The 13,269-nt window shown below is 46.2% G+C and overlaps 2 protein-coding genes across 2 annotated transcripts; one reads left to right on the top strand and one right to left on the bottom strand.

Moving 5' to 3' along the window:
• Positions 1–1,528: 1,528 nt before the first annotated feature.
• LOC144487783 (uncharacterized) lies at positions 1,529–7,469 on the bottom strand. Its single transcript, XM_078205856.1, has 2 exons — positions 7,412–7,469; positions 1,529–4,912 (listed from the first exon to the last, which is right to left on the bottom strand). Exon 2 carries the CDS (start codon positions 4,580–4,582, stop codon positions 3,614–3,616), a length of 969 nt encoding a protein of 322 aa, XP_078061982.1. The 5' UTR covers positions 4,583–4,912; positions 7,412–7,469; the 3' UTR covers positions 1,529–3,613.
• Positions 7,230–12,509, top strand: LOC144487784 (uncharacterized). The gene is made up of 3 exons (XM_078205857.1): positions 7,230–7,327; positions 8,577–8,674; positions 11,385–12,509. Exon 3 carries the CDS (start codon positions 11,536–11,538, stop codon positions 12,349–12,351), a length of 816 nt encoding a protein of 271 aa, XP_078061983.1. The 5' UTR covers positions 7,230–7,327; positions 8,577–8,674; positions 11,385–11,535; the 3' UTR covers positions 12,352–12,509.
• The last annotated feature ends 760 nt before the right edge of the window (positions 12,510–13,269 follow it).

The following is a 13,269-nucleotide window of genomic DNA, read 5'->3' as shown; positions in this document are numbered from 1 at the left end:
CTCATCCTTCGTCTCTCCAAAGAGAAAAGACCAAGCTCCCTCAGCCTATCCTCATAAGGCATGCCACTCAATCCAGGCAACATCCTTGTAAATCTCCTCTGCACCCTTTTAATCTTTTCCACATCCATCCTATAGTGAGGCGACCAGAACTGAGCATAGTACTCCATGTGGGGTCTGACGAGGGTCTAATATAGCTGCGGCATTATCCCCGGACTCCTAAACTCAATCCCTCGATTGATAAAGGCCAGCACACCATACGCCTTCTTAACTACCTCCTCCACCTGCGGGGCCGCTTTCAGAGTCCCATGGACCCGGACCCCAAGGTCCTTCTGATCCTCTACAGTACTAAGAGTCTTTCCCTTTATATTGTACTCCTGCATCCCATTTGACCTGCCAAAATGGACCACTACGCATTTATCTGGGTTGAAGTCCATCTGCCACTTGTCCGCCCAGTCTTGCATCCTATCTATGTCCCTCTGTAACTTCTGACATCCCTCCAGACTATCCACAACCCCACCAACCTTCGTGTTGTCGGCAAACTTACCAACCCATCCCTCCGCTTCCTCATCCAGGTCATTTATGAAAATGACAAACAGCAAGGGTCCCAGAACAGATCCCTGGGGCACACCACTGGTGACCGACCTCCATTTAGAAAAAGACCCATCTATACCCACTCTCTGCCTCCTTTGGGCAAGCAATTTCTGGATCCACTGGGCAGCTGCCCCTTGGATCCCATGCCCTCTCACTTTTTCTAGAAGCCTTGCATGGGGGACCTTATCGAACGCCTTGCTAATATCTATATAAACCACATCTACCGCCTTCCCTTCGTCAATGTGTTTAGTCACATTTTCGAAGAACTCCACCAGCTCGTAAGGCATGATCTGCCCTTGACAAAGCCATGCTGAGTATTCTTGAGCATACTAAACCTCTCTAAATGCTCATATATCCTGTCCCTCAGGATCTTCTCCATCAGTTTACCAACCACTGAGGTTAGACTCGCCGGTCGGTAATTTCCTGGGCTATCCCTATTCCCCTTCTTGAAAATAGGAACAACATCCGCAATCCTCCAATCCTCCGGCACCTCTCCCGTCTCCATCGACGACGCAAAAATCGTCAGGGACTCTGCAATCTCTTCCCTCGCCTCCCACAGTAACCTGGGGTACATCCCATCCGGATCCGGCGACTTATCTATCTTGATGGCATTCAAAGATTCCAGCACAACCTCTTTCTTAAAGTCCACATACTCAATCCTTTCAGTCCACCACAAGCCCGCAGTACATCCACCCAGGTCCTTCTCCTCTGTGAAAACCGAGGCAAAATACTCATTGAGCACCTCTGCCATTTCTACTGGTTCCGTACACCGAGCTGTGTGTGTTTGGTGCCTCAAAAAAATACAATCTCATCTCCCTCCTCGCCCTCTTTACCAATTACCTTCGAAGGTGAGAATGAGCCTGCCAACCCCTTTCACCCGCTTTCTCTAAAATACATAAACTTAGTCATGAAAAGCCCAGCTAAATAAAATGTTATTCCTGAGATTTTATTCATGAAGCAGAACATGGTTAAAAACACAAAATTATTTCAGATCAAAGCCAAGGGTAAAAAGGTGTGAACAATGTTTCTCTTCAGCTCCTCTGTAATCTGTTCCCATGGTCCCTTGCTTTGGACACAGGGACACTGAACCCTGGGGGTCATATCACCATGTCCCAGTCACCCCTCCCATGCCCCAATTAGTTAAAGGCCTTTTCCAGTCAGTTCCCCAGCACCTTTTGCCTCACTCTTAGTGTGACACCCAGGTTCCCAACTGGGACTCAGGCCCTGTTATTCTCAGCTAAATTCAGCCCTCAGCTCTGTCGCCCGGCTGTCATTGACACAAGAAGCAAGACGGGCAGAAAGGTTCCCGAAGCTCAAATGGAAACTTGAAACTTGTGGCTCCAAACAAACACTTCAACATTTGTCAGTCAGATACACGTTATTTAGACTGGGGTTTTATTATTAAACTTTGTCACTGCAGATAAAGGGAGGGGGCTTCAAATGGGTAAACGCTAAGAAAATTGCAGAGTGATGGGATTAATCGGATAGCTGGCATAAGCACAATGGATCAAATGACCTCCTGCTTTTGGCACAGTGGTTAGCACTGCTGCCTCACACTGCCAGTTCAATTCTGGCCTTTGGTGACTGTGTGGAGTTTGTATGTTATGCTCCTGTCTGCATTGGTTTCCTCTGGGACCAGTTAGACCCCAACTTGAGTCATGAGTCCATTTCTGATCACCACACTTTAGGAAGTGAGGGCCCTTGAGAAGGTGCAGAGGAGATTTACCAGAATAATACCAGGGATGAGGGGTTTTAACAACAATGTTAGGCTGGAGAAACTGGGGTTGTTCTCCTTGGAACAAAGTAGATTGAGGGGAGATTTGATGAAGGTGTACACATTTATAACAGATTTTAGAAGATAGATAAAGAAAAGCTGTTCTCATCAGCTTCGGACACAGTTTTAAGATTTTGAGCAAGATCTACAGAGGAGGTTGGAGGAAAAAACATTTACACAGTGAGTGGTAATGATCTGGAACTCAATATCCAGGTCCTGTTGAATAGTGACTCAGTCAGATTTTGATGTGAGATCTAGTTTGAGTTACTGCCTGCAACTTCTTTTCCAATACACTACAAAATAAATTTACAAAATCCATCACAGTCATGTCCAGGTCTGAAATTTGGAAGAGACAAACATTTCTCTTGGTTTGATAGATTCGATAGAGGTGTAGAAATTTATGACAGGTTTAGATCAGACAGAGAAAGAAAAGCTGTTGCCATTGGCTGGTTGTACAAGGATGAGGTGGCACAGATTTAAGGTTTGGCGAAGAGATGCAGAGGGGATGTAAGGAAGAACATTTTATCACAGACCCTGATAATGAACTGAAACTCGCTGAATATGAGGGGGTGGAAGCAGAGACTGAACGATACCAAAAGGAAATTGGATGGACGCTTGAGGGGAATAAATCTGCAGATTATGGCACTGGAACAGGGCAATGGGACTGAATGTTTTTTCTACAGAGTTGGCCTGGACTCAATAGGCCAAATGGCCTGTCCCTATTACTGTGTGATCTAAAGAGAATAATTTCAGCTACTCCAGCCTCTCCAACTAACTGAAGTCCCTCTTTCCTGGTTTCCTTCCCGTAAATCCCCTCTGCACCCTCTCTCAGAACTTCACATCTTTCCTAAAGTGTAGGGCCCATAGATAGGGCTCCATTCCAGAGGGATAGAATTTAAAAGCAGGAAGATTATGTTCAACTTGTTTAAAACCAGGGTTACACAACACTGGGAACTCTGCCAAATTAGTGATCTCCATTTAGGACATGGATGCACTGGGGACAGATTCAATGGAACTGAGACAAACATATTTAGTTTGGATCTAGCTGTAGTGGTAAGAAAAGCATTATTTACTATCCAGGATAAAATTAATGAATTTGTCAGTTTTTGTGAATCATTTCAGTGGAAATGTGCTCTCCCAGGCTCAAAGAGCATCAGCCCACTGGAAGCAAAGTTGTGAGATCGGCCAGTCCAGCAGAAAGAAACCCTCCAACCCTCCCACTTCACCAACTGTCAGAATGAACATGGTTCAGTCCTGGATGTGATTAACAGCAGCAATAACAACAGAATCCAACTTATGAACTCGCTGGTGCATTAGCAGGCTAGATGACTGGGTGAATCGCTTCCCACACACAGAGCAGGCGAATGGTCTCTCCCCGGTGTGAACTCGCTGGTGTGTCGTTAGCTGGGATAATTGAGTGAATCCCTTCCCACACTCAGTGCATGTGAACGGCCTCTCTCCAGAGTGAACTCGTTGGTGTGTCAGCAAGTTGGATGACTGAGTGAATCCCTTCCCACACACAGAGCAGGGGAACGGCCTCTCCCCAGTGTGAACTCGCTGGTGTATCAGCAAGTTGTAGGAATTAATGAATCCCTTCCCACAAGCAGGGCAGGTTAATGGCCTCTCGCCAGTATGAATCCGCTGGTGTCTCAGCAGGTTATAGGAATTAGTGAATCCTTTCCCACAGTCAGAACAGGTGAACGGCCTCTCCCCCGTGTGAATTCGCTGGTGCGTAAGCAGGTTGGATGAATCACTGAATCCTTTCCCACAGTCAGAGCAGGTGAACGGTCTCTCCCCAGAGTGAATTCGCTGGTGTGTCTGCAGGTTGGACAACCGAGTGAATCCCTTCCCACACTGAGAGCAGGTGAATGGCCTCTCCCCAGTGTGAACTCGCTGGTGTGCCCGAAGGTTGGCTGATTGACTGAATCCCTTCCCACACTCAGAGCAGGTGAATGGCCTCTCCCCAGTGTGAACATGCTGGTGTGCCAATAAGGCCGATGAATCACAGAATCGCTTTCCACACACAAAGCAGATGAACGGCCTTTCCCCAGTGTGAACTCGCTGATGTGTCAGGAGGGCCGATGAGTGAGTGAATCCCTTCCCACATTTGGAGCAGGTGAATGGGCGCTCCCCAGTGTGGCTGCGTCGATGTTTCTCGAGTGCAGACGGGGATTGGAATCTCTTCCCACAGTCCCCACATTTCCATGGTTTTTCCATGGCGCTGGTGTCCTTGTGTCTCTCCAGGTTGGATGGTCAGTTGAAGCCTCGTCCACACACAGAACACCTGTACAGTCTCTGCACGCTGTGAACGGTCTAATGTGTTTGTGGAGCTGTATAGCTAGTTAAAGCTTTCTCCAGTCAGTGCACCGGAACACTCTCACTTGGGTGTGTGTACATCTCGGTGCTTTTCCAATCACATTGAAGTTTGAAGCAGACAGAACAACCAATATTTCTGCTTTTAGATTCAATGTCCGATGATATTCAGGTCAAGTGAATTGCAGATTCTGTCAGATCTTGAGTTGAGGCAAATCCTCGCCTTCTAATATTCTGGAGAAGGAGTTTACAAAGATCATTAGTATCAGTAAAGGATAGACATTCAGAACAGACAATTCGAGTTTCCATGGAACATTCTTTCCTCTCTCATTCCCCAAAATCTGTAAATCTCCATTCCACACACACTCCCTCCATTCTCACTTTGCTGTACCTAATATACACGCTCCCAGATCCATGCTCATTGTTTGCTGTCCTGGAGTCAGAGATCATAAGAAATGGGAGTAAAAAGGAGGCCATTTACTCCATCAAGCTTGCTCTGCAATTCAGTGAGACCATGGCTGACCTGATCTGGCTTTAACTGCACTTTCCTGCCAGTTACCCATTCCTCTTGACTTCCCTGTTGGTCAAAAATCTGTCCAACTCAGCCTTGAATACATTCAATGACCCAGCCTTCGCTGCTCTCTGTGGAACAGAATTCCAAAGACTAACAACCCTCTGAGAGAAGAAACTCCTCCTCATCTCCATCTATTTAAACTGTTGTAGATTTCCTCATTAGAGAAAACATCCACCTCGCAGCTCCTACCAAACCCCCTCAAAATCCTATTTGTTTCAATAATGTCACTACTTTTTCTTTTAAACTCCACTGAGTTAAGGTTCAACATGCTCTGCATTTCCTCATAAGACAACCCTTCATCCCAGGAATCAGCCTCGTGAACTTTCTATGAACTGCTTCCAATGCTTGTATATCATTCTGAAGGAAGAAGCCCAAAACTGTACAGAATACGCAAGGTGTGGTCTTAACAATCCCTTGTACAGCTGTAGCAAGACTTCCTGGAAAGTTGCTTTTGCCTGGAGTGAACCAGACCCCGAGTCGGGATATATGGATCTTCTAGTCAGCATAAGTGAGCCACATTGTGAGTCTAATTAATAATCTTAAATTGGGCCTGGTCCACAACACCTCTTGACTGATCAGTGATGACACTGTTTGATCTCATTCAATAAGATCATGGCTGATCTGATATAATCCCCAACTCCACTTTTCCACCTTGCCCCATTAACCTTGATTCCCTCACTGAGAAACAATACACAAGCTCTTTGTGTCGACAAGGCTTGAACAGATTGTTTAACCGAGAGAGACACAAGGACACCAGCACCATGGAAAAGACTCATTTATGTCAGCTCTTGTTTCCTATCTGCTCACCAGTTTTCTATCCATCTCAAGACATTACCAGCAATCCCATGTGCTTTAACTTTACAAAATAGTCTGTTATGTGAGACCTTGTCGAAAGCCTTCTGAAAGTCTAAATAAACCACATCCACTGGTTCTCCTCGGTCAACTCTACTACTTACATCCTTACAAAATTCCAATAGATTTTTCAAGCATGATTTCCCTTTTGTAAATCCATGCTGTCTTTATCTGATTATACCACTGCCTTCCAAATGCCGAGTTGTGAAATCCTTGATAATAGACACCTGCAACTTCCCCAGTACCGATGTTAGGCTCACTGGTCTCTCGTTCCCTGTTTTCTCTCTCCCTCCCTTTTTGAATAGTGGGCTTACATTAGCTACCCTCCAATCTGCAGGAACTATTCCAGTGTCCAAAGAATTTTGGAAAATAACCACCAATGGATTTACTATTTCCAGGGTCACTTCCTTAAGTACTCTGGGATGAAGATTATCTGGACCTGGAGATTTATCCACCTTCAATCCCATCAATTTCCCCAAAACCATTTCTCGACTGGTGCTGATTTCCTTCAGCCCCTGACTAAAACATGTTTCTTTCAGCAATCTGGTATATTATTCAGGTCTTCCTTTGTGAAGACTGAAGCAAAGTACAAATTTAATTCGGCGGCCATTTCTTTATTCCCCGTTATGAATTCTCCCATTTCTAACATTCGTTTTTGTCAATCTTTTTCTCTTTATCGACAGAAACTTTTACAGTCAGTTTTTATGTTCCTTGCTAGCTTACTTCCATACTCCATTTTTCCCTTTTTAATCAATCCCTTGGTCCTCCTTTGCTGAATTTTAAACTGCTCCCAATCCTCGGGCCTATTGCTTTTTCTTGCCGATTTGAATGCTTCTTCCTTGACTCTGATACTATCTCTAATTTCCCTTGTAAGCCATGGTTTGGCCACAATTCCCTTACCACTCTTGCGCCAAACAGGAATAAACAACTTCTGGAGTATATACATGGCCCATGGATTCCTCTCGGCTGCAAACATTAGCTGCAGCCTGGGAGTGGGTGAAGCTGTTGAAAACCTGTTGCTCAGTTTGCTCTGCATTCCGGTCACTAGGACCCGGTTGGGAGCAGAAAACGCTGAAGCCCCACCCACTCACTGTTGCGTCACCAAGACACCAGCGCATGCGCTCCGCTCCTTGCTGAATCAAGATGGCGGCTGTTAACCTGAGCCTCGTCCCGGGAAAAAGACCTGAAGCTGCAAACACGGGATTTGCGGATTACTATAAGAGGTTTGAGATCTTCACGAGATATTTAGAAACCCTTTCCGTCCATCTGCTGGTTCCAATCCTCCCTCCATGTATCCGCATCCTTACCGGTTGCTGATGAGACAGAGGAATGTCTCTCCCCATTGCCAGCATCCACGCTATGCATGCGTCAAACACTGCTTCACTGCGCATGCACAACTCCCCCCCACCCCCCCCCCCCCCCCCGTGCTGTGGATAGAATCATAGAAACCCTACAGTGCAGAAGGAGGCCATTTGGCCCATCGAGTCTGCACCGACCACAATCCCACCCAGGCCCTACCTCCACATATTTACCTGCTAATCCCTCTAACCTACACATCTCAGGACTCTAAGGGGCAATTTTTAACCTTGGCCAATCAACCTAACCCGCACATTTTTGGACTGGGGGGGACATTCCCCACCGCGAGGAATGGTGGGTAAAGCGCACGCCATCGAAACTCCTCATTTGTGAACAGTGAGCTTTTTTAGCTGCGATGTGAAAATTAGGGATAGGGGTGCAGTCAATAAAATTAGGAATCAAATTAGGGGCGGCACGGTAGCACAGTGGTTAGCACTGCTGCTTCACAGCTCCAGGGACCTGGGTTCGAATCCCGGCTCGGGTTGCTGTCTGTGTGGAGTTTGCACATTCTCCCTGTGTCTGCGTGGGTTTCCTCCGGGTGCTCCGGTTTCCTCCCACAGTCCAAAGATGTGCGGGCTAGGTTGATGGGCCATTCTAAATTGCCCCTTAGTGTCCCGGGATGCATAGGTTAGTGGGTAAATATGTAGGGATATGTGGATAGGGCCTGGGTGGGATTGTGGTTGGTGCAGACTCGATGGGCCAAATGGCCTCTTTCTGCACTGTAGGATTCTATGATTCTAAGTGCTCAAGGCATCCATTATCCACCAGAAAATAGGGGAATGGAAATTCTCGACCGAAGTATCTGAAATTGATACATAATGAGGGGGAAGTCGAACTGTATCTTTAATGAACATGAACACGCAAAAATGGAACTTGACGACTTTTAAACAGCTCGCCCTCTTGACACAGAAGTGTCATAATGGGAAATGTGTGTGATGGATAGAGCTGTTTCTGGGGCACAGGGGATTGTGGGATCCACGGCCCCATTAAACAGCAGCTATTGGTATGTGTTTCATTAGAGGAGCATCAGTGACTGCAAACATTAACTCTATTTCTGTCTCTGTAGATGCTGTCTGACCTGATGAGTATTTACAACGTTTTCTCTTTTCATTTCAGATTTCCAGCAGTTGCAGTGTTTTGATTTTGTTTAGTTGAAGGCATTGCTCATGGAACTGAATCTCGAAACAAACGGACCATTTAAAGCTGTGTTTCAAGTAAGGAAAAAGTAGTTCTGTCGGGGATTTTCATTAAATTTAAACTTAGAAAATTTTCAAATTAATAACTGGAACATGGACATTACTAGAATTACCAGCAATTGGCTAAACCTCCTTTGACAGCAGCTTCCAAAACTACACACCTCTTCTCCAACATGGATAAGGGCAGTTTGTCCGTGGAAACCTCACTACCTGCATTTACTCTTCAAAATCACACACTATTCTGACTTGGTAGTATACTGCTCTGCCTTCACAATCACTCGGCCAGAATCCTAAAACTTATTTCTGAGCAACATAGTACAGTGGCACAGGGTGGCACAGTGGTCAACACTGCTGTTTCACAGCACCAGGGACCCGGGTTCGATTCCAGCTTTGGGTGACTGTGTGGAGTTTGCATGTTCTCCTTGTGACTGCATGAGTTTCCTTTAGGTGCTCCGGTTTCCTCCCACACCCCAAAGGTGTGCAGGTTAGGTGGATTGACCAGGCTAAATTGCCCCTTAAATGTAGGAGGTTACAGGTTACCTCAGGATTACAAGTTGTTTTGAGATTGAAAGCGACATTTGGAGGTGATAGTTTTCCTGCGTCCTTTGAGTTGGTGAAGGTTGCGGTTTGGCAGGTTCTGTCAAAGTTCTTGTCCAGTTGTAGATGTATAAAGTCCTTACCGTTCATTCCCTCCCTGTTTCATAGAACATAGAAAAACTACAGCACAAACAGGCCCTTCGGCCCACAAGTTGTGCCGAACACATCCCCACCTTCTAGACCTACCTATAACCCTCCATCCTATTAAGCTCCATGTACTCATCCAGGAGTCTCTTAAAAGACCCTATTGAGTTCGCCTCCACCACCACTGACGGCAGCCGATTCCACTCGCTCACCATCCTCTGTGTGAAAAACTTACCCCTAACATCTCCCCTGTACCGACCCCCCAGCACCTTAAACCTGTGTCCTCTCGTGGCAGACATTTCCACCCTGGGAAAAAGCCTCTGAGAGTCCACCCGATCTATGCCTCTCAACATCTTATACACCTCTATTAGGTCTCCTCTCATCCTTCGTCTCTCGAAGGAGAAAAGACCGAGCTCCCTCAGCCTATCCTCATAAGGCATACCACTCAATCCAGGCAACATCCTTGTAAATCTCCTCTGCACCCTTTTAATCTTTTCCACATCCTTCCTATAGTGAGGCAACCAGCACTGAGCACAGTACTCCAAGTGGGGTCTGACGAGGGTCTTATATCGCTGTATCATTATCCCCGGACTCCTAAACTCAATCCCTCGATTGATAAAGGCCAGCACACCATACGCCTTCTTAACCACCTCCTCCACCTGCGGGGCCGATTTCAGAGTCCTATGGACCCGGACCCCAAGGTCCTTCTGATCCTCTACCGTACTAAGGGTCTTTCCCTTTATATTGTACTCCTTCATCCCATTTGTCCTACCAAAATGGACCACGACGCATTTATCTGGGTTGAAGTCCATCTGCCACTTCTCCGCCCAGTCCTGCATCCTATCTATGTCCCTGTTACTTCTGACATCCCTTCAGACTATCCACAACCCCACCAACCTTCATGTCGTCAGCAAACTTACCAACCCATCCCTCCACTTCCTCATCCAGGTCATTTATGAAAATGACAAACAGCAAGGGTCCCAGAACTGATCCCTGGGGCACACCACTGGTGACCGACCTCCATTTAGAAAAAGACCCGTCTATACCCACTCTCTGCCTCCTTTGGGCAAGCCAGTTCTGGATCCACAGGGCAGCAGCCCCTTGGATCCCATGTCCGTAATTAAGAAAGCAAATGTAATGTTGTCATTTATCTCAAGAGGCTTGGAATACAAAAGCAGGGATGTACTTCTGAGGCTTTATAAAGCACTGGTTAGGCCCCATTTGGAGTACTGTGAGCAATTTTGGGCCCCACACCTCAGGAAGGACATACTGGCACTGGAGCGGGTCCAGCGGAGATTCACACGGATGATCCCGGGAATGGTAGGCCTGACATACGATGAACGTCTGAGGATCGTGGGATTGTATTCATTGGAGTTTAGGAGGGTGAGGGGAGATCTAATAGAAACTTACAAGATAATGAACGGCTTAGATAGGATGGACGTAGGGAAGTTGTTTCCATTAGCAGGGGAGACTAGGACGCGGGGGCACAGCCTTAGAATAAAAGGGAGTCACTTTAGAACAGAGATGAGGAGAAATTTCTTCAGCCAGAGAGTGGTGGGTCTGTGGAATTCATTGCCACAGAGGGCTGTGGAGGCTGAGACGTTAAGCGTCTTCAAGACAGAAATTGATAAATTCTTGATTTCTCGAGGAATTAAGGGCTATGGGGAGAGAGCGGGTAAATGGAGTTGAAATCAACCATGATTGAATGGTGGAGTGGACTCGATGGGCCGAATGGCCTTACTTCCGCTCCTATGTCTTATGGTCTTATGGTCCTCTCACTTTTTTTAGAAGCCTTGCATGGGGAACCCGTCTCTATCTTTCTCCTCCCATTAAGGTTGAATTCTTGTGTAGATCTGGACTGGGTGGCAGGTTTCCTGCATTGAAGGACATTAGCAAACCATTTGAGTTTTTAATCACAATCCAGCAGCTTTTGTGGTCACTTTTTCCTTGTGCCGGCTCCACAAATTACCGGATTCATTCAGCTCAATTTCACAACCTACCTTTGTGTTTATCACTGTTTTTTCTCCTTTTTGAATTAATTTTACAGCATATTAGAAGAGGAGGATTTGTAGGTGGGAAACTCAGATCAAACATCACATCAGGATCTGACAGACACCCAACTCATCAGGGCCTGAACATCATCGACTTTTGAACATGGAATCAAAAAGCACCGTTCACAATGGGGAGAAGGTGTTTACATGTTCTGTGTGTGGATGAGGTTTCAGTCGCTCATCAAACCTGTCAAAACACAAGTGCTGTCCCACTGGGGAGGAAATGTGGAGACTGTGGGAAGGGATTTGATTACCCATCTGAGTGACATATTCATCACCGCAGTCACACAGGAGAGGCCATTCACTTGCTCTGTGTGTCAGAAAGGATTCACTAAATCATCCCACCTTCTAAGACACTGGCGTGTTCACACTGGGGAGAGACCATTCACCTGCTCCGTCTGTGGGAAAGACTTCACAAACTCATCCCACCTCCTGTCACACCATCGAATCCACAGTGAGGAGAGACCTTTCCAATGTTCTGACTGTGAGAAAAACTATAAAAGGAAAAATGATCTGTTGAACCATAAACACACTCACACTGGGGAGAGACTGTTCCCCTGCTCCGTGTGTGGGAAGGGATTTACCCGTTCATTCGACCTACTGACACACCAACTTGTTCATACTGATAAGAGGCTGTTTAAATGTCCTGACTGTGAGAAGTACTTTAAAAGCCAGATGGATCTGCTGATGCACCAACTCACTCACACCAGGGAGAGACCCTTCACCTGCTTTTTCTGTGGGAAAGGCTTCACTTGGATGTCCAACCTACTTAATCACCAGCGGAGTCACACTGGGGAGAGGCCGTTCATCTGCTCAGTGTGTGGGAAGGGATTCACTCAGTCGTCCACCCTGCTGACACACCAGCGAGTTCACACCGGGGAGAGGCCATTTCCTTGCTCAGTGTGTGGAAAGAGATTCAGTCGTTCATCCACACAGCTGAGGCACCAGCGAGTTCACAAGTAACTGAAGGGATTGGATTTAGAATCTGCTGTTAATCGCATCCAGGACTGAACCATGTTCATTCTGACAGTTGGAGTTTGTTGCTGCTGATATTAATAAGCATGAAAGCTGGTGTGTGCAGTGATGTTGTTTGTAAATGTTGATTAAATCAGCTTTGATTCAAACACAGTGTTTTGGATTTCTCCAATAATAAGAGGAGAATGATTGATCTCCTGTTTTTGACAGTGCCATTATTTGGGCCTTTTCTTGCTCAAGATTATTTCTGTTCTCTGATTGATCTTCTCCCAGATTAAACTCTGAACTTTCATCAATCCTATAAATCTATTGAAGACATTGGGTGCTTGGTTAAACCCACCTGATGTTGGTATCAGTTGCCTTTTGGAAGATTTCCCAGTTTTCTGAAATTCCATCGTGGTTCTGATGTTGATGTAATGATGGGAGTTTCAGTTCCAATGCTGATGATGTGGGGTCTGTGCTGACAGAAACACAGAATCCTCACAGTGCAGAAGGACACCATTCAGCCCATTGAGTCTGTCCTGGGTCTCTGAAAGGGCATTGTACCCAGTGCTACTTCCCTGCCTTATTCCCGTAACATTGCACATTCTTTCTTTTCGGATAGCAATCTAATTTTCTTTTCAATACCTCGATAGAACCTGCCTCCACAACCTTCTCAGTGAATTTGTTCCATACTCCAACCAACCTCTGAGTGAAACATTTTTACTCACATCACTCTTACTCCTTGGCTAAATCCTTTGAATCTGTGCCCTAGTTCTTGGTGCTCTCTTGAGTGGGAACAGTTTCTGACTATTTACTCTGTCCATACTCATTGCTCAAACCTAATTGCCCTTGAACTGAATGGCTTGCTGGACCATTTAAAGACCCACATCGCTGTGGATCTGGAGTCACACATGGAACATACCG

This window comes from Mustelus asterias, unplaced genomic scaffold, assembly GCF_964213995.1.
Source record: "Mustelus asterias unplaced genomic scaffold, sMusAst1.hap1.1 HAP1_SCAFFOLD_1042, whole genome shotgun sequence".
Taxonomy (NCBI): Eukaryota; Metazoa; Chordata; class Chondrichthyes; order Carcharhiniformes; family Triakidae; genus Mustelus; species Mustelus asterias.
This window is presented reverse-complemented; position numbering and strand designations above follow the sequence as displayed.